At 40.9% G+C, this 26994-nt stretch overlaps 1 protein-coding gene across 3 annotated transcripts in view; it reads left to right on the top strand.

Moving 5' to 3' along the window:
- GET1 (guided entry of tail-anchored proteins factor 1) overlaps nucleotides 1-26994 on the top strand; it is a 103894-nt gene that overhangs the window by 1328 nt on the left and 75572 nt on the right. For 2 of the 3 annotated variants that reach the window (XM_068270374.1, XM_068270375.1), the window contains exon 2: nucleotides 1296-1461. In XM_068270374.1, the coding sequence (XP_068126475.1) occupies nucleotides 1296-1461 (166 nt within the window). Of the gene's footprint in view, nucleotides 1-23; nucleotides 466-1295; nucleotides 1462-26994 lie in introns of those variants that run through there. The other variant, XM_068270373.1, reaches the window with a different exon arrangement.

The raw sequence follows: 26994 nt of genomic DNA, 5'->3' as shown, positions 1-26994 counted from the left end.
TCCCTCCATGGGGAAGGGTTTTTTCCTCCTTCTTTCACGTTGGTTTGAATCACTGGTGGTAAATAGAAGGGCGCGCTCTGATTGGCTGGCGGCGGCAGAACGTCGCGATTCTCAGCGTTCTGAGCAGATGCTCCAGCGTTCTACTAAGGGGGAGGGGCGGGCGTGCGTGCTGCTCCTCCATAATAATAAAGAATTTGGGGAACAAAATGATGCAAATACATAATAAAATAGGCCGAGTTGAGGCCGTTGTGGGGTGTTTGCAGCCGGGGGTATTTCAGCCACATGCTGGATCACCTCGGAGGCCCCGAGGGGTGGGGTTTCTATGATTGCTATTGTGTAAGCCTTGTGTGATGCGCCGATCGCGGGCTGGGAAACATGGCGGAGAGCTGTGCGTGGCTGCTAGTGCTCAGCACTGTGTTCATGTGCAACCTCTTTAAAACCCAGCTTCCTGCCTTTTCCTCAATAGTAAGTAAACCAGGCAGCTACGTGCAGAGCGACCCTAGAGCAGAACCTGACCCATCAGCCATGTTTTATTCACTACACAGGGCTTCTCCTTTCCTAGGATGAAGGCTAGTGAAATGTCTGAGCAGACTGACATTTTAGTTCATGATCTCCCTTGCCGGATTGCATAGGACACAGTAAAATATGTTTAGTAACATGCTAGTACAGATAGTGCTATCTGATCGAGATAGTCACCTCCTTTCTCTTTTGCCTGTAAACTGAATGCACACGAGATTCTCCAAAAGCATTTTGGAATGGTGCGACTGCCATCGTGTTCCCTGCTCCATGGCGAGATTATTTATTATCACCTTAATTAACCTCTCCGGGGTACAGAAAACAAAGTCCTTTACCAGGGTGACTTGGTTAAACAAAAAAAAAAGTCCTTACTGAAGACATGTCAGTAATCCCTGATCCATGTATGCTTTGACTGACCATCTGCAGGGGGTCAGGGAGAGTACACTTAGCATCACTGACTCCCAAGCCTGTGGAGCACAGTGCCATGTTCTTCTGCTACAAATATGGAGGCTGTTGTCTTCCCAAGTGAACAAGATGAGAAGACAGCCATGCCACCATTATGTCTCCCAGACATCTGCTTTTTTTTTTTTAGACATTGTTACTTCCACACATATTGCAGAAACTGCAACCAATCCCTTATTTCCACAACTCATGACATTTTTAATAATTTGGGGAATTCTACAGCTTTGTTAACTTCTGCCTTGATCCCTTTCAGAGTTAAGTGACAGAACAGAGGTTGCCCTTTGGCTTGTGTTTTCAGAGTGTGTTCTTGTGTTCAGGTATCCCGCTTGCTGCAGAAGGATGCAGAACAGGAGTCTCACATGAGGTCTGAAATTCAAAGTATGAGGCAGCAGCTTTCCAGCATTAGCATGATGGATGAGTTTGCAAGATACGCCAGACTGGAACGCAAAATTAACAAGATGACTGACAAACTTAAAACCCATGGTAATTTTCTGTGCAATTTAAGTCAATTTTTTTATATACAGCTACAGTTTGTGTACTTTCTAGATCTGATTTCAAGGGAATCATCTTTATGCACATAAGTGATTAAGAGGCAAGCAAACCAAATTTAAAGAAGTCTCATATGTCCATTTTGCATCTATTTTATTTTTTTTTGTAATGAAGAAGAATCATCTTCAAATAGAATTTAGTGTTGAGATGCACATTCTTTGATGAAAATTAAAAAGAGGAGGGATATATATATAATTTTTTTGCTACAATATGTATTCAGATCCATAGACTTTATGTTGATCTTGTCATGAAAACTGCAGGGATCAACTGAAGGGGACAAATAGTTATTTGCACTTCTACAAGAGTATGTTTACACTGCTGCTGTAGTTTTTCTTGCATCTGAATAGTGGTTTATCTGCAGCTGAATGAAGAGTAGTTTGCCTCTGACACCTATTAAATTTAAAACAATCAGTTCACGGTATGCGCATTGCCTAGTTACATGTGAACGCACTGCCCATACAATTGTTTTGGGCATGTTGACACTTCTACATTGTAACGGATTACAATATCCATACACACTTTCTACAGTGTGGATAATGTGTGCAAAAACAGTCAGGTGACATAGCAATTCATGTTATGAAAGTAACACAAAGAGTATGTATTACGTTATGCCCACATTGAAGCACGGGCGTTACATGAACTTATCTGAAAGGTCTCCTAATGATGGTGAATAAAACGTGTTGCTTTTGGAAAAATGGAATACAAATGAATAAGAAATCAAATTGAATTTAAGTGTAGGTTTAAATTGTTCCCGAAATGGCCTCAATGCGGGTATTTATACTTACCTGGGGTTCCCTCCAGCCCCATGAGGCTCCCTCTCCAGGCCACGAAGAAGAGACCGGCGATGATATCTAGTGTCCAGAGAGGACAGCGAGGGAGCCCATGGACCTCATGGGGCTGGAGGAAGCCCCAGGTAAGTATTAATACCTGTATTGAGGCAATTTCAGGTTCCCTTTAAGGTGGCCATACATGAATAGAGGCACACTCAACATGCCCAAAAGATAGATCTCTCTCTGATCAGAATGGGATCTATTACTGCAAATAGATTTAATCTAGAAATCTATTAAACTGCAGTGCTGCTCTGCTTAAAGAGAACCTGAACTGAAAATAAAAAGTCAAAATAACTATAGACCAGTCATACTTACCTCCTGTGTAGCCTACTCCTCAATCTCTTTCTCCTCTCCTGCGTCCTATTTGACCACTGTGTTCAATGGAATTTTCCATCCTCCATTTTAAAAATGGCCATTACCCCATAACAGCTTCCTGGTCAGCACACTGTTAAACTGTAATATCACCAACCTGAACCATAGGGAAACATGGACATTACCTTGCACATTCAGTTGTAACTGACAGCAGCTGATATATAACTGACAGCAACTGGTATATTTCAGTTCTGACAAAATATTGTCAGAACTGGAAGGGATCACTGTAAGAAGAAAATGGTGAGCTTCTGAGAGGAACTGACGGGGAGGTTAGTATATAATATTCATTTGCAGTTACGTCATGTGTTTATTTTAAATAATTTTGCTTGCTCAGGTTCCCTTTAAAGCACTTCAACACTACTTGCCGTTGATCTACCGCTGCCCTGCACCTGTGCGGGCAAAAAATGATGTACAGCCTTATTGATTATTTTGATATATTGTGGCAGTGAATTGATAGATATTATGGGTGGGTATGTTGGGGCATCAATCTCCGGCGTTTAGCATCATTGAATCAGAGCGCAGACAGAGGAAAAGGGACCTAAATTATAATTTTTTTTAACTTCAGCTAAAAATAACGTTCCTGCACTCTGCAATTGAAAAAAGGACCAAAAGTAGGTGAAAAAGCTCTGTCAAAATTATTCTGATGGCTTAAAAGGCATTGATTAGGTGTGAAAATATCACTTACGAGAAAAAGTGAATTGAATAAGGGCCAAATAGACCAGACCTGAGGAAAATTGGCTCAAAGGATAACATTTATCATAAAGGACAATGGAATAGCTGGGTCTGCCTAGAGATAGCTACTTATGTTAAAGCATATTTCCAATTTTTTTTCAAACTATCCCCATAATTCATACATGACATGGTGTAGGGGAGGGAGGGTGGACCACTAGAGACCAGGGAAGTGTGTAGGGGAGGGAGGAGGCATTAGACACCAGAAAACTATAGGGAGGGGAGGAAGCATTAGACATTACATTTTACAGGGGAGGGAGGAGGCATTGGACACCCGAAAACTATAGGGGAGGGAGGCCACTAGACGCCAGGGAACTGTATGGGGAGGGAGCATTAGACATTACATTTTATAGGGGAGGGAGGAGGCATTGGACACCCGAAAACTATAGGGGAGGGAGGCCACTAGACCCCAGGGAACCGTATGGGGACACCAGGGAATGTTATAAGGGAAGATGTGGGACCATTAAAGGGATACTGTAGGGGGTTGGGGGAAAATGAGTTGAAGTTACCCGGGGCTTCTAATGGTCCCCTGCAGACATCCTGTGCCTGTGCAGCTACTCACCGATGCTCTGGCCCCGCCTCCTGTTCACTTCTGGAATTTTAGACTTTAAAGTCTGAAAACTACTGCTCCTGCATTGCCGTGTCCTCGCTCCGGCTGATGTCACCAGGAGCTTACTGCAGAGGCACAGACCATACTGGGCCTGCGCAGTACGCTCCAGGTGACATCAGCGGGAACGAGGACACGGCAACGCAGGTGCAGTGGTTTTCAGACTTTAAAGTCTGAAATTCCAGAAGTGAACAGGAGGCGGTACCAGAGCATCGGTGAGTGGCTGCGCAGGCACAGGATGTCTGCGGGGGACCATTAGAAGCTCCGGGTAAGTTCAACTCATTTTCCCCCGACCCCCCCCCCTACAGTATCCCTTTAAACACCAGGGAGAGACTGAGTTGGCCACTAGATATTGAGATTGGCCTGCTACTTGGTCCCTTTGTTTAATTTCTGCCAGCTTTGTATTTGGGTTTGACACCACTGCTCTTCAAATAATTGCATATTTTAATTTTACACATTGTTTTTACATGTACTTGGGGAGCATAAGCAGACCTTACCAACCTGGCCTGAATTGATTAGTTTTCTTTTGATAATTGTTAGAAGTCTTCTGTTTAAATATAATTTTATTAACCACATGACAATGTGGCTACAAAGCACATTCAATTCTAACACAAGATATAAGAGGTATCTGGAAAAACAAGGATTACAGTATAGAATAGAAGAATAGAATACATCAAAGACAGAAAAAAAGCTATCCATGACTGAAAGAAACTGAACAATATTCCAAAATTTCAATATTCCCAAAAGTTTATTAAGGACTTATCCCCCGCCCCCCTAAATTAAAAACCAGTACAGTGGGCAGCAGGACAAGAATCAATACAAAATTCCTATAATCCAATGTAATAATCAAAGGGTAAGTACATGCTAGATAGGAAGGCCCTTACACAGAGCAAGTATTGCAGACGTCAAATAGTGTAAAACAACTCAATGGAGGAACCAGATAGATGAATATATATATATTGCATGTCAGGCCCCGGGCCGCCTTACCCAAAGAAGGATGATCCAAGACCCGCTGCTCCACCGCACTGTCTGTGAGACTGAATACAGTATCGCCGTATTCTCTGAAACTATGTGGACTTTGAGTATAGGTCAGCACCTTAACTTTTGAGTTTGAAAATTAAGGCTACTTTCCCACCAAGACGTTGCGCTTTAGGGGACGTTATGGTCGCATAACGTGCCCCTAACGCAACGCATGGTGGTGTTGAAGTTGGACGTCAGATTGAGCCGCATTATGCAGCTCTCAAAGCAGCCGCTCCAGGTTAGTGATAGGAAGTCTGGATCTTTTTAAGGATTCGGATCATTGAAAAGATACGGATCTTTGAACTGAATCATTTGAATCATTTTACTTGGGAAGCAGACTGGGTGAAATGACTAGCAGGACAGGACTTTCCCTGCACTGTACATTCTGTATGTTCTTGTTTCTTCCAGACAGACATCCACTGTGAACCGAATCTTTCATTGTGATGATCTGGATGATTCGACTCACAAAAAAGATCCGGATCAAATGAACGATTCATTCATGATCCGGACAACACTACAGTCCCACCATGAGTCACCACAGTGCAGTGAATATTAGTTAGCCATGTGGCTGGCTGCAGAGGAGGAGGGGAGACCTCCTCCTCCAACATTACTGAGCATGTGCAAGCAGTCTAACGCTGCTTAGCCAAGTATAACGTACAGCATGCAGGACTTTGTTTAAACGTGCAGCGTTACAATGTAACGCAACGTGTGCGCTGTGAACAGCACAATGATTTTACAGTGCTGTGAGTTAGGCTGCGTTACTGGCTGCTGTAACGTGGGACTTTAACGTCCCACTGTGAAACGAGCCTTAAAGGCTTATGTATAAGTTGCCTCCATATCCACACTCCTTCTCTAGAACTGTTGCCATGACTTTAAAATAATGTATAGCAACATGCCTCCTAAGTGTTCCTATGTCCGTAGACAGCAAATATTGTATGCCCCCAACATATATCACAGTGTCTCCTAGAATTTATTGCCTTGCCCCTCCCATGACAAGTATAGCTATGATCTCCAAGAATTATGTTCCCCATCATCATGTACTACCTACCAGTACTTTTTCCCCAGTAAGCATTGTCCTTCCCACCAAAAGCAAATGTAGCCATTCCCCTAATAAATATTGCCAAGTCCTGCTACAAATATAGCTATGTCGCCTGAAAAGTATAGACATGCTACACTCCCCACGTATTCCCCCAGCCCCCCTTGCTGAAATTTCAAGTTGATGAAGTGGCCAAAATCAGGCCTTTTTTCAAGGGCAGTTGATAGGCAGTAAAATGCCTCTCAAACTCTCACAACTGCTTACTGCTGCCTGGTAACTGCTTGCTGAGCACATAGTTCAACTGTCCGTGGAGAAGAGGCTTTAAGGTGGCTACACACTATATAATTAAAAGATCAAATTTTTCACCAATTCGATAATTTCAGTTGGTTGTCTCTGAGAAATTGAGATTTTTTTTTTTGATCAATAAATCCGATCGAATTTTTTTTTTTTTTCGATTTTTGAAGATTGGACATGTTGGAAATTTCTGACAAACTTTATCAAGAATTGTATGGTGCGTGATGGATTGTCAATTACTTGATGTACAGTTCCAATTAATTTTTTCTGAGCTTTCCGCTGCTTTATTCATGACTGGGGAAACATTGAACTTAGGTGTGTGGTAGATTGGTCAGATTTTTGAATTGTTACAATCAGTCAGAAAAATTGAATTCTTGAATTGAACAGATATTTTAAAAAATTGTATGGTGTGTGGCCACCTTTAGTCAAGTTTAAATCAATCAAAAAAGTAGCAGTAGAGATGTTGCCTGGTAAATTGGATCAAAGTGAATCAGAGCTGCAGGAAAAATAATGTTTATGGTTATACCCGAAGGCTCCAGTTCATGATCAGTCGTCTTTGTTTCAGAATACATAGAATATTATTCTAAGTCATTTGTAGTGGACATAGAACATAATTGCACCTTCAAAATATTCAGATTTTGTTGCTTTGCGGCCTGAATTGAAGAAACATATTCAATTGTTACAGCAGGATTTACCCAATACACTTTATAACAGTCGAGTGAAAGATAAAATAGCAACAGTTCAGGAAACGGTTTGAGCGTGACCGGCAGTAAATGATTGTGCCAGCAGCAGGCCTGGATTTACATCACAGGAGCCTATAGCCACAGATGTCCTGGCATCCCAGACTTCACCCTCCATGAACCTACAAAACCCCAGCTGAAGCGTGCCGCAAGTCTGCTGGCTGTCCCTGCTGTCACTTCTCCCTAACTTCCCTTGCCTGTCATAGGTACCTACTGGTGTTCCTCATTATTAAGAAGCTAGAGGTGACCCCGATTGAAGGGAGATCTCATCAGTGGAGTGCTGAGCAAGTAACCACTCATTTACACTAAGCTCGGGACTCTGCACAGGGAAGGAGGCAGGCAGGTGATCAGGGAGGGGAGTGAACCGCCTTTCCATCATCAGGAGCCTGTAGGCCTGTGCCTTATGGTAAATCCGGCCCTAGCCGACAGCTGTCCATTCAATTCAAATGACGTGTTTCTCACGTCGTTTATGGCTGTGAAACAGTCCGTGTGAACCAGCCCTTAGACTATTCAGTATTTGCTCACTCTTTACAGAACTGTTCCAGCTTAGTCAAATTCGATAATGGCCAGTGGTGGACTGCAATGTTCAGTTTATTCCACAGATTTGCAGTAGGCCGCACAAGACACTTTTTCACTTTTTTTCTTAAAATGAAAAAATTGTCTGTCTTCTTTTCAGACTACAAAGTCCTAAATGTTGACTACTTTTAAAGGTTTGTTTCTTTAATATTCTCATTGTAGATATAGGGCACAGCTATGGGGAATCTACTGCTTTACCTTTTAGAGATATGTTAAGTAGCCATACAGTGCTCACCATAATTATTCATACTAATGGGAAATTTTGACTTAATTTTATTCAACCAGCAAGCAATTTTTTTGACGGGAAATGACATTGGTGTCTCCCAAAAGATAACCAGACGATGTACAGGAGGCATTATTGTGGGAAAAAAAACATTTCTCAGCTTTTACTTACATTTGAGCGGAAAGTGTCCAGTCCAAAATGATTCAAATCCTTCACAAACTGTCACAATCTGTGAGAAAACCCAAAGTTCTATACCATTCCAAATAGTGCAAGCTGTTCTAAAGCATACTAATTACCATGATTAATTGGGAACAGCTGTTTTAATCAACTCAACAGGTGAAAAAACAGCAGCTCTCTGCAGTTTATGGATAGTCGTGGCTAAGATAAAGGAGCACAGTGAGGACCTGCGGCTGCGCATTGCGGCTGCTCACAAGTCAGGTAATGTCATTTGTAAATATTTTCAAGTTCAAGTGGCTACAGTGCAAAGTATTATTAAAAAAAAATACAAGATGTTCTGCACTGTGGAAAATCTCAGAGGACGTGGTCGGAAGACAAAAGTGACACATGTAACGGCCAAGAGGATAGTGAGAGAGATGAAAAATAATTCAACGATCACCACCGAGGCCATCCTGGTGAATCTGGGCTCTGCTGGTGGCAATGTCTCATGGAAAATCAATCTAACGGACATTGTACACTGCTGGGTTCCTCGGAAGCAGACCAAGGAGAACGCCACTTCTCCAGATAAGGCACACAAAAACTTGGTTGGCCTTTGCAAATGCTCATCGGAACAAAGAAGACTACTTCTGGCCTTCTGTGTTATGGTCAGATGACACAAAAATTGAATTGTTTGGTCACAATGATGTTTCCTTCATTTGACATAAAAAAGAAGAAGCCTTCCACCCAAAGAACACCATCCCCACCGTCAAACATGGTTGTGGGAACCTAATGCTTTGGGGGTGTTTTTCAGCCAATGGACCAGGGAACCTAATCACAGTAAATGGCACCATGAAAAAAAGAGCAATACATGAGGATTCTCAACGACAACATCAGGCAGTCTGCAGAGAAACTTGGCCTTGGACACCAGGGGACATTTCAGCATGACAATGACCCAAAACACACAGCAAAAGTGGTGAAGAATTGGTTAGCAGACAACATTAACGTTTTCGTTAACGAGTGGCCAAGCCAGAGTCCTGACTTGAATCTAATTGAGAATCTGTGGAGGAAGCTAAAGATCAAGGTGATGGCAAGAAGACCCTCCAACCTGAAAAATTTGGAGCTCATTGCAAGAGATAAATGGGCAAAAATACCCGTGGAGACATGCAAAAAGCTGCTCTGTAATTAAAGGAAGCCTTTGATTGCTGTAATAGGCAATAAAGACTTTTCTATTTATTATTGAGAAGGGTATGAATAATTTTAACTGGACACACTTTTCTCAAATGTAAATAAAAGCTAAGAAATGTTTTTTTTTTTTCCCACAATAATGTCTCTTGTACATTGTCTTATTATCTGTTGGGAGACACCTATGTCATTTCCCGTCATTAAATTACTTGCTGGTTGAATAAAAGTAACTAAGTCAAAATTTAACAGGGGTATGAATAATTATGGGCCGCACTGTATGTTGGTAGCATGAAGGTAGAAAACTTTTTAAGTGAGACGGGTAGACGCTTTAACTGCTAGAGTTCATAACAATAATGAGCATGTCAATACTGCTATCAATAATAATTTATTTAGTGCCATCATCTTCTGTGGCACTGTGCAGAAACATACAAAGGTATCTAAACATATGCGTGTTGGTACATAAAACAGAAGTGGTGGACAATATAGAATGTAATGGTGGAAAATTGATAGCGATTAACAAAACCTACAGGGCCATATGCAATTCATTTTTTCTCCTGAGTTTTCTCCTAGGAGATAATTTTTCATCTTCGATTTAAAATAACTTTTTAGCACTTTGCAATGGAAAAAGTACCAAAAATTAGGTGAAAAAGTGCCGTCAAAATTATTTTGAGTATTTGTTTGCTTGCTGGTGGTATAAAGGGCATTTTATTTACAAGTTGTGAAAATATCACCCAGGATAAAATTCAGGTGAAAAACTGAATTGCATATGGCCCTAAGGATTGTACTAGACTGTAATGCTGGGCATAGACAGTTCGTTTATGCGCCGGTATCGAGCCAGCGGCTCGATGCCGGCGCGTCACCGCTCGTGTGCGTGGATCGATCCCCGCTCATCCCCGTGGGCACTTCCTTATCAGCTTTTTGTTTTTACCATTGTCCGCCCGCGGGGATCGAGCGCTGTATCGACCCGCCGCGGTGATCGGACAGGTTGAATATTATCAATTGATCCATCAGCGGCTCAATTTATAATATAAAACGAACCGTCTATGCCCAGCATAGTGGGAGAGAACCCTGCCAAGCTTACAGCCTTAAGACATTGGTCAAATATCTCGATTTGTCACACATTAGAGCCCTTGACCCTTAGAACAAATGAATTAAATACAGTAAGTTTTCTCCTAGGTGATATCTTTACACTTAAAGTAAAATGTCTTTTAAGCCAGCAGCAAGCAAGAAAATACTCTTTTGACAGTACTTTCTGGTATTTTTTTCAATTGCAGAGCACTGAAAAAATATTTTAAGCAGAAGATGAAAAATGATTTCCTAGGAGGAAACTGACTTCAGTTTTTCTCCTAAGTTTTCTCCTAGGTGACCTTATCAATAAAATGCCTTTTAACCTCTTTAGCGGTATGCCCGACACTGTGTGCAAATCGGGGATCGCCGGAATGAATTTATTTATTTAAATGTGTAATTTAGATACTAGCTAGCACTAGGCTAGCTAGTATTGTTTGCTGGCACCCCTCGATTGCCCACAATCCTCAGCTCCGGTCCTCACTATGGGGAGGATTGGGACTGCGCATGACGTCGGTGACGTCATTTACGATCCTCCCCATAGTGAAGACCGGAGCTGAGTGGAGAGGCTGCGCCTATCGCGGGATACCGTCATGGTAATGTATCCAGCAGGGGATAGGGGGGGACGGGGGACGGAGGTGCCAGCAAACAATACTAGCTAGCCTAGTACTAGCTAGTATCTAAATTACACATTTAAATTAATAAGCGAGGGGGGGGGGGGACACGGACAATGCAAAACTTCCTGAGCATCGTAATGCTCAGGAGGTTAAGCCACCAGAAAGCAAGAAAATATAGAATAATTTCAACAATACTTTTTCACCCAAAATATTTTGTTTACCTACTATTTATTTTTTTCAATTGTAGAGTGCTGAAAAATTATTTTAAACAGAAGATGAAAATGTATTTCCTAGGAGACAACTGGTTGACATTTTCACATTTATCAATAAGATGCCTTTTAAGCCACCAGCAAGCAAGAAGATACCGAGAATAATTTTGACATTACATTTTTACCTACCTGTTGGTGCTTTTTCAGTTCCAGAGTACGGAAAAGTTATTTTAACCAGAAGATGTCAGAGAAAAAGTGAATTGAATAAGGGATCTTGTATTGCCACCTGTAAGATCTTAAAGTGAACCTAAACCAAAAGAAAGAAAAAGAGTTTAACTTACCCGGGCTTCTACCAGCCCCCTGCAGCCGTCCTGTGCCCGCGCCGGTCCTCAACAATACTCAGTTCTTCCACCCCGCGGCTTAGTTCTGTTTCTTCCGACTGAGAGTCAGTGGGCCACTGCGTCTGCACGGCCCTGGCCTCGTGTATTCTTGTTCACGCAAGAGCATCCTGCGCAGTAAGAAAACATCGTACTGCACAGGACGCTCTCGCCAATGGGAGCCCAAACAAGGATGTGTGCAGCTAGGGCCACACAAGGCACAGTGGCCTGCTGACTCTCAGTCGGCAGAAACGAAACAGCCGCAGCAGGGGAACGGAGGATCACGAGAGAGAGCACAGGACGGCTGCAGGGGGCTGGTAGAAGCCCCAGGTAAGTGAAACTCTTTTTCTTTCCTTTTGGTTTATGTTCACTTTAAAACATGGTCCCATATCCTATTAACTTTTCACCAAAAAGATATTTTTATACCTTACCAATAAAGTATTTTTAATGTTCCCTCAAGTTAAAAATCACTCAAAATAAGTTTGGTATGACATTTTAATTGCTAAGTGATGAAATGTTATTTTTTAGATAAGATGAAAAAAATCATCTCCTGGGAGAAAATTCAAAAGAAACGTTAATTGCATAAGGATTCAGTCTTTTTCACATCTGTTTTTCACCAGACAAAAACACTTTCTTTCTTTACTATTTCAAATTCAGCTCTTTATTGGCCAGTTCAACAATTTAACATAAAACATTTTTGCAAGTATTAATTGAAACAAATTTAAAGAATTTAGCTAGATAGAGATATTAAGTAAGTTTAGGCTCCCAGTTTAATAATTTTTATTTAAAGATATATATACAGATACTAAGTATTTGGTTTAAGTATTTAGTTCTAGGAGATAATTTGCCATCTTCAGTTTAAAGTAACTTTTTTGGAATTGAAAAGGTACCAAAAAGTGGGTACCTATTATGACGGCACCGCTCAGTTCGGCGCGGGGAGAGTCGAATGACGGCTTTCCCCACTTCCGCTAAACTCTGAGGCGGCGTTAAATACGATTCCCCCTCCGAGATGTCGCAACTTGGAGGGAGATGTAATTCGGGTCTGGCAGCCGACAGAGCCCCGAATTATCGCTATGCGGGGCGCGCATCAGAGCATTGCTGCTATGACGGCGCCCAGCTTTGCCACGCGCCAAAATGAAGTGATCTGCCAAAAAGCAGGTGAAAAAGTACTGTCAAAATTATTCTGTGTATTTTCTTGCTGGCTGGTGCCTTAAAAGGCATTTTATTGATGATGAGTGAAAATATCACCTAGGAGAAAACTTAGGAGAAAAAGTGAATTGAATAAGGACCTGTGTGTGCTTAATCATTAGATGCAGTGACAGAACGCATGCAATGTAATGCAGACAAAGGCACATAGTGTTTGAAAGTTTAAGTGCATAAAAACAATTACTTTTTTTGTGCGGAAAAAAATTACTCTGATTCATTCTCTAAATCAGTGGTCCTCAAACTATGGCCGCGGGCCAAATGCGGCCCCCCAAGGCTTTTTCACTGGCCCCCAAACACAAAATGTATAGCTTATAGATGTGGCCCACTGCACCTATAAATATCGGTGGCCCACATAGAATAGCAGTGCTGGCACCACCCATCCACATACTGTAGAAGCCAGTGAGCAGTCGTGACACTGCTGTCTAACTGGACAGCAGGTTGTCACCTGGGTATGCTTCTCTGTCTGGTGCGCAAAGACGTTCTCTGGGCGCCGCATGACTGAATGGCTGCTGCTGGGAGTTCTCCTCCAGGCATGATGGGGGAATCAATACCTAGATTCAATGTAATGTTTTTAAACATCATTTTATGTATGTTCCGGCCCCCAGCAGCCTGAAGTATGTTGACGTGGCACTTGACCGAAAAAGTTTGGGGACCCCTGCTCTAAATAAATAAAATAAAGGCTTTTCAAAAGCACATCATTCTAACAGATGTCAGCCAGCATTCAACTTCCCTGGCCATGTAATTTCAATTTTCCTACAGTCCACTATGGAGTTTTACATGGTGATGACCATGCCAGGATAGGCCATCTTAATGAAGCTCTGTAACGACATACAGTGGGTTGCAAAAGTATTCGGCCCCCTTGAAGTTTTCATATTACTGCCGCAGACATGAATCAATTTTATTGGAATTCCACGTGAAAGACCAATACAAAGTGGTGTACACGTGAGAAGTGGGACGAAAATCATACATGATTCCAAACATTTTTTTTTACAAATAACTGCAAAGTGGGGTGTGCGTAATTATTCAGCCCCCTTTGGTCTGAGTGCAGTCAGTTGCCCATAGACATTGCCTGATGAGTGCTAATGACTAAATAGAGTGCACCTGTGTGTAATCTAGTGTCAGTACAAATACAGCTGCTCTGTGATGGCCTCAGAGGTTGTCTAAGAGAATATGGGGAGCAATAACACCATGAAGTCCAAAGAACACACCAGACAGGACAGGGATAAAGTTATTGAGAAATTTAAAGCAGGCTTAGGCTACAAAATGATTTCCAAAGCCTTGAACATCCCATGGAGCACTGTTCAAGCGATCATTCAGAAATGGAAGGAGTATGGCACAACTGTAAACCTACCAAGAGAAGGCCGTCCACCTAAACTCACAGGCCGAACAAGGAGAGCACTGATCAGAAATGCAGTCAAGCGGCCCATGGTGACTCTGGACGAGCTGCAGAGATGTACAGCTCAGGTGGGGGAATCTGTCCATAGGACAACTATTATTCGTGCACTGCACAAAGTTGGCCTTTATGGAAGAGTGGCAAGAAGAAAGCCATTGTTAACAGAAAAGCATAAGAAGTCCCGTTTGCAGTTTGCCACAAGCCATGTGGGGGACACAGCAAACATGTGGAAGAAGGTGCTCTGGTCAGATGAGACCAAAATGGAACTTTTTGGCCAAAATGCTAAAACACTATGTGTGGCGGAAAACTAACACTGCACATCACTCTGAACACACCATCCTCACTGTCAAATATGGTGGTGGCAGCATCATGCTCTGGGGGTGCTTCTCTTCAGCAGGGACAGGGAAGCTGGTCAGAGTTGCTGGGAAGTTGGATAGAGCCAAATATAGGGCAATCTTGAAAAGAGTCTGCAAAAGACTTGAGACTGGGGCTGAGGTTCACCTTCCAGCAGGAAAATGACCCTAAACATAAAGCCAGGGCCACAATGGAATGGTTTCAAACAAAACATATCTATATGTTAGAATGGCCCAGTCAAAGTCCAGATCTAAATCCAATCGAGAATCTGAAAACTGTTGTTCACAAACGCTGTGCATCTAATCTGACTGAGCTGGAGCTGTTTTGCAAAGAAGAATGGGCTAGGATTTCAGTCTCTAGATGTGCAAAGCTAGTAGAGACATACCCTAAAAGACTGGCAGCTGTAATTACAGCAAAAGGAGGTTCTACAAAGTATTGACTCAGGGGGCCAAATAATTATGCACAATTAAACAATATGAACTAATTACATGGTGAATATCAATCATTTCTTTATCTCTTTTCTATCTTTTAACCACTTTACCTCCCTTGCTACGCTTATCTACTCCCCACAAAACTTTACTTGAAGCTCAGGGGAGTAGATAGGCGTACTTGTGGTAAACAGTGTGCTGTATGCCCAATAAGCTATCTGATCATCTATATAGGGTATCATTTTAACCGTGACAAGTGAGAGAATAGATTTTGTGTTGTTTGACAACTGAGGGCTAAGTCATGTAATTTTTTTTACCGGAAAACTGAATGAAAAGCAATAAAACTGTTATTTTCATGTACTCTATACCCCTAAATAAATACTTGTAAAAAACAAAACAAAAGTGACAGCATTGAAAATAGAATACATAGTTACCCTAGGGACTTAGCTTTTAAAATATGTATGCCATGAGAGTGTATTACTGTTAATCATGAAGATAAAGGCTTTTAATTACTGATAGAGTACAGTGAGAAAACAAAAAACACAAACCAGAAACTAATATATTATCGCCATACATTGTACTAGGAACATTATTTAAATGTTGAGATAACCAGGACAAATTAGCAAATACAATGTGTGGGTTTTACCTATGGTAACATTGTTTATTTGAAAACTATAGTGCATGGAAATGGAGAAATAGTGTATTTTTTCTTTTTTTTCCTCATTTTTCCCTTTAAAATGCACAGATAATAGCATAATTACTAAAAGCAAATATCACCCTCACAAAGCATAATTTGTGGCAAAAAAAACAAGATATAGATTATTTACATCTGATGAGTAGCAATAAAGTTATTGGTGAATGAATGGGAGGAGCGCTGAAATGTGAAAATTGCTCTGGTTTTTAAGCAAAAAACCCTGTGGTGCTGAAGTGGTTAACTTCTCACTTTGCAATGTATTGATTTATTTTTTCCTTTTTCGCTAAATTTCCTCTCTAAAGGTGCCCATACATGGTACAATTTTTTTTCGATTAGATCATTTAGTTTGATTATTCCGTTAGGTCGAATATAAAGATTTTTCCAGCATGTCGGATCAGATTTTCTCAAAAAAACTGTATAACCGTTCAAATTTCTTGATCTACAACAAAAAAAATATTTTCAACTTCCGTTCAGTTTGATCATTTAGATCGAATAAACGGGAAAATCTAACATTTTTATTGTATTTATTGTATGTGCACCATTAGCTATATTTAGTAGAGTTCCTCTTTAAATATATATCTGTACTAACGTTGTAATTTAATACTGTGATTTAGTTTGAGAAGCTTTTGAGTATGGCCAGGATATTACGATACAATAAAAACGTTCGATTTTCCTGTTTATTCGATCTAAATGATAAAATCGAATGAAAGTTGAAAATATTTTTTTTGATCAAGAAATATGAATGATTATCCCGTTTTTTCGAGAAAAATCTGATCGGACATGCTGGAAAAATCTTTATATTCGATCTAACGGAATAATCGAACTAAATTATCTAATAATAAAAAAAATGAAAAATTGTTCCATGTATGGCCACCTTTAGACAAATTAACATGCGACGCTGAATTTTGTGCAAACTTGAGAGTCACAAATAAATTAAGGCGTCTGGGGTGTGTAAATAAATAGTTAAAGCCATTCGCAGGGCTTAAATATGGAATTTTAATATTGATAATGTTAATATTTTTTTTTCTTTTATTGCTTTAGCTAGTGGTTCTATAACCAGAATGAATGGCTTTGTAGATGAAGAGGGGCCATGCACCCATGTAAATCCTAACTATTCAGAAGAGTTGGGTCAGTCTTTCAGGATTAAAAAATGTGGCCCAAGAATCCAGTATTTTCTAAGATGCTTACCATGTGTTCCTGTAACAATGTGTCAAAGGCCTTTCCTAGGTCTAGGCTGAACAAGATCACTTACCGTATTTAATGTTGAGAGCTAACATGTACATTATCAGCTGTTTGGCTGATTTGCTCTCAGAAGATAATATGTACTAGGATAATAATAAATAACCTAGTAGGAATAATTTTAGCTAATATCCCATAATAATGTTGCAAGACTGAGACCAGCCTAAAGGCTAGTAAACACCATACAATTTTCACAGTTGGTCATATTGTTGATCAAGAAAGTTGATTGAGCCTAAAAATTTAAGTTTATCAATAATTAGCTTTTGATTTGATACACATTATAAATCTGCTGTTTGGTTGTGAGTTGGTTGAACAGGCTGTAAATTATTGATTGAAAAGACCCATACGTGTGTATGATACATTGAGTAATATATTAAGAGAAGATTAAGAAAAGCTCAAGCTTGTCTCAAATGTCCTAGCCAGCTTACACACTGGTTTCATAATTTGTGGGAGGATTCAAGGGAAGTTAATTCCATTTTTTTCTAGCGAGATTCAACCAGTAAACTGACCGGAATTGGAAGTGAAATTGCATACATGTGGAAGCTATTCTTCTGTCAGGCTGATCAATGACAGATCAATATAGTGATCGAGCGTCTCGATCAAGAGCCTAATCTCGTATGAAAACTGATTAAGTGTATTAGCCTTTAGATTTAGACTTTTATAGCTGCTAGGGCCTTTATTGAATTTCGATATTATACTTATGTGTGCTTCTAGGAATTCTGGACCAACGGACTTACCCTCTAAAATATCCTTAAAGAGGAACTCCAGCCTAAACAAACATACTGTCATTAAGTTACATTAGTTATGTTAATTAAAATAGATAGGTAATATAATCTCTTACCCACCCTGTTTTAAAAGAACAGGCAAATGTTTGATTTCATGATGGCAGCCATCTTTTTGGTTGAAAGGAGGTGACAGGGAGCATGAGACACAGTTCCAACTGTCCTGTGTCCTGATCACCTCTCCCAGTTGCTAGGCAACGTGAATAACAACATAGGAAATCCCATCATGCTCTGCACAGCATCAGGGAAAAAAAGCCCGGGCTTTTTTCTTTGATGGGTGGAGCTTAGATAAAAATGCAGCTAAAAATGATGCTTTGGTAAGAAAAACAAAGTTCTGATGCTGTGAAACGGTTAAAGAAACACCAAGCCTTTTCACCTCATAGATTTTTTTAGCACTGAGTAGATTATATATAAGGGTGGGGACATTTTATGCTGTCTTTCTAGTTTCTGTAATAGTTGCATTGCCTTTGTTATTTTTATATCAGTTGAAGTTTGAGTCTTCCACCTAAATTAATATACTGTTCTTTTCCCTTTATGAGTGTGCCATAGACTGTCATGTGTGGAGGCCATTGATTCTTTAATATGCAAGATCTTTCAACTCCTCACAAAGTTTGCTCAATAATGTTTTGTTTTGCAGAATCAAAATGTCATTTAACTTCCGCTCAAATGGTGCAATTCTATTTTGGGATTTTACTGTAATCTGACCAATTTAAGGGGATAATGTCTGCTGAGTGTCCTTGTCTGTTGGACTGTGGACCTAGGTACTGCTTTGATCTAAAGTTTGGATAATTTTCATTCCCTCTCTGTGGTTTGATAGTAACATCTCCTTTCCAATGAATAATCTGTCTGACTGAACTACGTAATAACTGGTCCCACTGCCTCATTCATAGGAGTGAGGTCACATATACGAAGTATAGATTCATAACACAGATCGTGACATCACTCTGGTATACCAAAGTAGAAAGTAGAAACGGTCTACAGTCCTGGGGAAAAGCAAAATGTTGTTGCAGTTAGGGCCAAATCACATTGACATTGGAGCGCATTTCACCTACAGTGTATCATCTACTCCCATGAATCTGCCCTCCACTGCCAGGCAGCTGCAAGAGTTTGGAACAGGTATGGCACTTGATCCATACATGTACATTTGTGCAGCTTGCACCCATATGCAGCAATTATCCACAGAGGCCTTTGTTACTTGGTTATATGCTGATTGGCATCTTCTGCTCTGTGGAGAGTGTAGGATGAGCAAGCTGCCAGTCTTTGTTACAGGTGAAAACAGTAGCGATAAGGCACGTTTTTTTCAGCACGTTCAATTGTTAACGAGTACTAGCCTCAGGCAGCCGACATTGCAAGTGTGTAGGGCAGGGGTGTCAAACTCAATCATGTAAGGGGCCAAAATCTACAAATTGGTCTTAGTCGCAGACCAAATTATTTATTAAAATTGAACATTTATTGAACAATCTCAAACGAAGTGGCATAGCGAACATGAAAGGGGGGGGGGGCTGCTCCTCTCTCTTCTGAGTAGTGTAGTGGAGCAGTTTAATATTGTCCCTGCTCCAGGGCTGCTTCGGCAGAAGAGCATCAAGATGAAATGTGGCCCAAGGTAAGATGCTAGCCACACAAGGGGGTTTGAATACCAAGAGAGTGGACCAGGATAATTTTGCTGAGAGGTCCCATGAGGATGTTGCTGCAACCCACCTCAAACTTATAAGGTTTCTACCAGAAAATGCCAAAGGTGTCCTCTGGATGGGAAGGCAGTATGCTGTTGTTTTACTGCACAAAATGATGCACATTTAAAGCTCTGGGGGGCCATATAAAATGACGGGCCGCATTCTGCCAGCGGGCCTTGTGTTTAAAACCTGTGGTGTAGAGGATTCAAGGTTTCGTTTGTCACCAAAGAAAATTGCAGTTTTGGCGTATGGTAATATTTTGGTCTAGACCAATATGACCTTGTGTAATAAGAGAACCCCAAGCAAGTCGTATTTTTTTTCCCTGTAATCCTGTTATCAGAAAAAGCAGATCATTCAACAATTGTTTTGAGAAGTGCACAAAACAAAAAACACATTTGAAGCATAATTGCTTTGCCGTTTAGACTAGCTATAAGATAATGATACCAATTTACGTCCAAGGTAAATGAGTGTGCTGTGTCATGTAAGAAAACATTGGGCATCATCACCTAGGAGAAAACCTATTCTGCATTTGGAGAAAATAAATACAGAGGGATATGGAAAATGTTGGTAGTACTATGGTTTGATCTATCCATTTTTATTTGTATTCCCGGTTGCTAGAAGTAATAAGAACAAATCTTTCCACAGACCCTTTTGTGTTAATAAAAAAATAACATGTTTAACTCTTTGTTATTTGAAGACCTGCAATAACCTATTATATGCTCTGAATGCAGTATTTTCAAATTTTAATTTTGCTTCAAATGCAGTTTTCTTAATAAAGTTTGCATGAAAGAAAAAAAAAAATCCAGCAGACCAAATATACCTGTTGCCTATAGTAGGTATTATTAATCCGGCAGTCCTCGGACTCTCATTGGTAGGTTTTAGACTAGTTCATGGGGATTCTCAAAGTTTCCTCTATTCTTTTCAATAGCGCTACCTGGCAAGGAATTTTGCAAAAGTTCCCCGGTTGGCCTACCTACTCACCCACAAACTGTTTTGGCAATTGGGCTGTGCCACCAACATTCAGGGAGTCTTTATGAAAATAAATGAAACATTTGAGAATCTTCCATGAGGGGATGTATTGGGCTAAACCATCTAAAGTAAGTGACAGCCACATAGGACGAATTCATTTATAGTGCATTCTACTTCGGCACAGATAATTGTTGTTTTTGCCAGGGCTGTGGAGTCGGTACAAAAATCTTCCGACTCAGACTCCTCAGTTTCTGAAACAACGACTCCAACTCCGGGTACCCATAATTTCTCAGACTCCTCGACTCCGACTCCTTAGTCTAATACTTAACAGGGTTGTGGATTTTGTACAAAAATCATGCGACTCCGACTCCTGACTCCTCAGTTTCTGAAACCACGACTCCGGTTGCCCAAAATTGCTCCAACTCCGACTCCACAGCCCTGGTTTTTGCATGCATATGTATGTACTTTCAACTAGCCCTGACCTCGTATTTAGATAAAATGTTAATGTTTTTTTTATTTGTTGTGCTGTGACATAAAAGTCACAGCACTATCCTCCCACTTTAGCGCCCCCCCCCCCCCCCACCCCACTACTCATCCATGATGCAGAGCTCGCTGATTGGTGGGGAGGAAGGGTCAGTAATTCCTCCTCTGCCCATCATCAGTAACGCCCCCTCCACTTGCCACCATTAGTTCCTATGTGCACAGCGTGCTGCTGAGCTGCACTGTGCACAGTCTTTAGATAATGTAGCTGGGAACGATTGTGTACTAATAGCTGTATTAGTACACTATTGTTCCCAGCTAAATTACCTCAAGACCGCACACAGCGCAGCTCCGCATGCAGATTGCTCCCACGCTGGCGTCTAAATCCTCTTAGATGCTCCGTAGCCACCAGTGGCCAGCCAGGGCAGGCGCAGAGGGGAAGGTCTGTGCTTTTTCAGCCGGTTACTCAAGCAACTGGCAAGCACATGTATCCAGCATCCAGCAATCCCCACCGGTGCTGGATATTGGGGACTGGGCTTAGGCCCGACTGGCCTAAGATAACAAGGCTGCCTTCGGGAGACATCAGGAGGCTTTAGAGAGCGATCTGCGCAGAGGGGGCTGGAGGAAGCCTCAGGTATGTATAAAAATGTTATGCCTCTTCGTCTCAGGTGCACTTAAAAGGTTTTATGGTTTGAAAATATCTCCTTGGAGAAAACTCAGGATAAAAGTTAACAGGATATGGGTAATTGTTTCTAAGGTCTTTTTTCAGTAGGGGACATTGGGGTTTATTTAGGCCCACTTCAAAATATCCTTTCAATTCTAATTCTCCATAAACGAACTGGGTAGTCTGTCATTCTGTTGTATTTTCAAGCCCTAGTTCATTTTCCTCAGAATAAATATATTGAAAACAAGCAGCTAGCCGAGTTCCTGTTGAGATGACAGTGTAAGTTTACTGGAGTGAAAGCAGTACAAATTCCATACCTCCGTCCCTCCCCATAGCAACAGTACGCATTGCTGGGCTGTAGTAGAGGGAATCTTCTGTATTAGATTGTGCCAGAATTATCACTCTGCGGATCAAGTCTTGATCTCTATGGGTGACCATTGTAGTGCACGTCTACATACTTTAAGTGGTTAGCTCTCTTCTCTTGCAGCACCCGAATCCCAGGTCTGTATCCCAGCCAGGACACTACTCTACCTGCGTAGAGTTTGCATGCTCTTTTTCTGAGGGTGTTCAACAGTCTTCACACAAAATAAATGTATAGTGGTAGGTTAAGTGACTTTACCCAAAATTGGTCCTTGCCTATGGTAAGAATATTAAAGTCACTGGAGCACACTGTCTAATGACAAAAATTGTTCAGTGTGCTTTGGAAAGTGCTGCAGAAAATGTCAGAACTATATAAATAATACAAGCATCATATTATTTCTTAATTCATTCAGCAATGGTCAGATCAGACACGGATAAGCTAATCTCTATACAGCTCTGAACTGTTTGGTAGTTCATAAATGACACTGGTAAGTCGGCTTGCATAGGAAGCTAAAATAAAGTGTTGAGACTCTATTCCCATAAATTTGCATTTTCATTATGTTATGTGCCAGCCACAAAAGACTAAACCAAGTCCAGGGCGTCTGGACAAATGGCCATTATCAGCCTTGTGATTAGTCTGCCTGTTTTTTCCTCACCTCCCTGTAGTGCAATAATTAAGGCCAAGTACTCTGGACTGCTCCCAGTATTTTCTGAAACAAAGGGGCCATGGGGACTATTAGCACAATAATTGAGAGGAAGCTTTGCTAAACTCTGAACAAACCTTACCATGATTACTTTCAGCATCAGGAGTGGCTTCGGAAGTGATTTTTTTTTTTTATTTCTTGATTCTAGCAACTAACATGTACTAGGATAGTGAAGCAAGGAGAGAAGATTTTACATGCAAATGTTGACTTGTGGAGCATAAACTAAAGTTACTTTAATCGAACCTGACTCAGAACGTCCTCTCTGCTTAAAAGATAAGCAACAGCGTAATAACCTTTAAACCAAAAAACATGTATTTGTTACAGCTGATACTAATCCTAAAATAAATCTGCACTGTTTCTACTTCCTGATTCATGGAAGCAGACATATTGTTAAACTCCTGTGCTTTCAAATGAGCTTATCTGCCATCTTTGCCATAGGCAGTCATGTGACACATGAGATAGATCAAATTACAGTTGTCTTTAGACAGGCTAAACTCTCTAAATACATACAGGGTGCATTTCTGTCTTGTGCAAGAGTTCAGGTCCACTTTAAAAGCGGACCTGAACTCAGAACTTTATCTCAGCTCTAAAAGATGCGCAACAGCATGATAACCTTTAAAGAAAATCATTTCTTTGTTACAGCTGATACAAATCCTACAATAAATCTGCAGTGTATCTACTTCCTGCTTTCATGGAAGCAGACATAGTGTTAACATCCTGTGCTTTCAAATGAGCTTATCTTCCGTGGCAGTCAGCTGACACAGGGGAGAGATCAAATTACAACTTCTGACACACATGAGGGAGCATTAGACAGGGTACACTCTCTAAATATATACAGGGTGCATTTCTATATGTTTTCCTTCTGTTCTGTGCAAGAATTCTGGTCCACTTTAAAGGGACTCCGAACACCTCTCATGGGTATGCCTTTAAGACTCTGACCAGTACTGCAAAGTACTTAAAGATTTATACCTCTCTGTAGCTTATGCTCTCCTCTTTCATTTGATGCCTGAATGACGCCGTTCTACACCAAATAGTTTTTGTTTGATTTCAATGTAAAAATTGCGGCTGCCATCTTGGCTATGTTATAACTTCCGGGTCACCCCTGTCTTCTTTGTTAGAGAAGTGCATCGCGGAATGAAGCAGGAAGAGGAAATGACACGCATGGCCATTGCAAGAGGCTCCTCCAGAGGGGTCATAGCACGACTTTGTTGGAAGTCGTCTGGCTTAAAGGCATACCCATGAGAGGTGCTCAGAGTCCCTTTAAGCAGGGCATCTGTTATACAATTTTTAAAAAAAGATTAGACATTAGTTTTGGTGAAAAACTCTTAAAGAATGCAGCCTTTCGGTCCTTGTCTGATAATTTTGTCAATTGAACAATTATTGGGTATGGCCATTCTTTGGGAGGAACAGCACGAGGGCATGGCTCCATAGCTTGCAATGTGCAGTACAATGCTTGCGGCTGCAATAGGGAGGGAGAGGGATGTAAAACAGATCTCTGCTGAGATCTGTGTTTAAGTGGGGCAGTGTAGTAAATAATCGTTATCCAATGCATATCAGTCATTTACCATATCTGCTATATAGCCCAGCACCACTTCATTATTTTTTTTTTAAATGACCACATCTTTCCAGAATTGTAAGGAATGACATTTACTAAAATGTAAATAATTGTTGTCACAATTAAAGTTAACCTTGAAATATTTCCTTCTTTGATACTTACGGAGTAGAGGGAAGGCTCAGGATAATATAGAGCCTTCCCATTCCTCTGTGCGGCCGGTCATTCCTCCGCATTCAGCTGGTAGGCCTGTTTGACCAAACAGCTCTTCAGAACCACTTGTGGCGTTGAGATGCTTGAGTCCGGACTCGCACATTCATATAAGTGATGACTTATGACTCAAGCATCTACAGCAGAGATGCACTCCTCTTTGGATCCATTTGGGGACATGAGTGGTTCCGAAAAGCTGTTCGACTGAGTAGGTTGTTACTGGCGTACAGCGGAGTAATGAGGAGCCAGGTAGAGGAACAGAAAGGCCCTATACTATTCTGAGCCTTCCTTCTACTCAGGTGAATATCAACAAACCTAAAGAGTTTTCTCACTTCAGGTATCCTTTAACATAGTAACAGAATGGGTCATCACACTTTTGCAGCTGAATTCCAGAGGGCTTTATTCACTATAATCATTATGATTACTATTTTAGGTCTGCAAAGGGTCCCTTTTTGCAAGGTCATACACAGTAAACAATGTCTGCAAAATACAGGTCCAGGAGACCACTAACCAGCATTTATATGAATGTGTTGAAGTGGCACTGACCTAGTTAGCATTTTCAAAGCCAGGAAACTGCCAAGGAAATGACTCTGCAAACACCCTCCTGTAAAGGACCCCTTAATTATTTGGGTTTGGTCTGCCTGGTATGATTACATTACAATAAGAACATTCTTTAGGGCTGCATAGTGGAGAAGCCTTTGTTGTCCTGTAGAATCTCAATGCTATGTAAATATTACTCTTTCCCTGCAATCTACATGTAAACTGAGTTCTCTGACTAGCTATGTAGAAGGTGTGAAGCTGGGATACCTCTGATAAACATTCCCTGGTAGTACAATGTTGCTTTTCTAAAATAGAAGATACCTGCTGGCCATCACTCCCAGTATTGATGATGAGTGAGGAGTGAATTTTGATGCAAATTTAGTTGCATCCTAGACCACAGTGGATTCGCCTCCCCCTCCCCCCGGTCCTTTCCTCATGGAAAATAAACATCTCACTGATCATCTTTGCCCCACAGGTATCCAGAAATCACACCAGAAATTGCTCCAATAATGCATAATTTTAGGTCAGAGAGCAGAGCCATGCAAATAATTGTTCTGAGCCCTTGTAGGCCAAGAAAGCACTCTTGCCCTTCAAGTACATGAAGGACCAATGGGTGCGAGACATTACAAACGTTTTCAAAGAGAATTTTTTTTTTATTGTTTAAAATACAGAGAACAAAAAAAAATCAAGATAAAAGAAAGAAAAAAGAAAAACATAGAAGAGAAAAGAAAGGCCAATCCAGCATACATGTAAATAGTTACAATAATCAATATACGGTTAAATTCGACAGTACAACAGGTCCCAAATATTTTTCAGAACAAGATTACAGTTTCTCACCACTTGCACAGATCGCTGATGATCAGTACAATGAAAAGGTAATAGTACATAGAAATATATCTATAGTCGTCATTAAACCCATTGAAGATCCTGAACAGCTATGTTTATGTCAAGATTAGGGATCGTAGTTTCCGCAGCATTTACCCACCTATACCAGACTTTGTCAAACTTTTTGAATTGATTTCGTGATTGGTATGTGAGCTTGTTTAGTGGGAGCGCTGAGTTTACTAGTTTTTTCCAATCTCTTATAGTGGGAACTGATGGTAGTTTCCATTTCAAGGTTATGGCTTTTCTGGCATAAAATTAAAAGAATTTTGATAAGTATTGATTGATTTTTGCTGCAGGGCAGATCACCCAAAATTCCCAACAAGCATAGCTGTACATCTAGGATCACTGGTAGTTGTATAGTATCACGCAAAAAGTGTGTAACAGATTTCCAGTACTTATTAACTAAAGGGCAGCTCCATATGCAGTGCAGAAAATCAGCATGGGGGGCCTTGCACTTAAAACAACTATCGTCATACGAGGAACTCATTTTAGCTAGTTTTAATGGTGTGTAGTAGACTTGGTGGAGCCATTTAATATTTATAATTTTATCATATGAGGCAATGATATCTTTATTGAAGCTTTCGGCATGTTCCGACCATTGCTCTTGGGATACGTTGGGGTCGAGGACCGACCATCGATTTCTGGTGGCTGAAGCCCTCCTGACATTTCCATGGGTAGTTAAAAAGTTATATAAAGTGGATATTTGTTTTGTGTGGTCTTTTTTAAGGAGGACTTTTTCAAGTTCCGAGGGTTCAAGGCATACCCCTTTTAGTCCAATCTGTGCCTTTAAAGCATGTCGTAATTGGAAATATCGGAAAAGGGCATGTTTAGGTAGGCCGAATTCTGAACGAAGTAAATTGAAATCTTTAAAGGCCCCATTATCATACAATTGAGCTATATATTTGACATTATGTGTGTGCCAGAAAGTGATGTCGGGCAGTGTCTGTAGTTCAGAAAGATTGGGGTTACCCCATAAGGGAGAGCTAAGGGACACGTAGTTTAAGGGTTCATCTAGTAGTTTCCGAGCTTTTTTGTATATTCGGATGGTATTATGAATAAGGGCAGTACCCTCTAGACCTCCAGAGACTTTATATCTATAAACCGCACCACAGAGTGACTCATAGGAACCTGCAATGTCCGCTTCCATCGCTAGACTAGAGTTTGTCCTGTTATCACTAAGCCAGCTTTGAATGGGGGTTAGTTGTGCCGCCATGTGATATATCAAAAAATTAGGCAGGGCCAGGCCTCCTAAAGCGGGAGGAAGTTGAAGTGTAGCTAGTGATATACGCGGAGAGGACCCAGAC

This window comes from Hyperolius riggenbachi, chromosome 2, assembly GCF_040937935.1.
Source record: "Hyperolius riggenbachi isolate aHypRig1 chromosome 2, aHypRig1.pri, whole genome shotgun sequence".
Lineage (NCBI taxonomy): Eukaryota > Metazoa > Chordata > Amphibia > Anura > Hyperoliidae > Hyperolius > Hyperolius riggenbachi.
The sequence above is the reverse complement of the archived record's forward strand: the minus strand, read 5'-3'. Positions and strand labels throughout refer to the sequence as shown.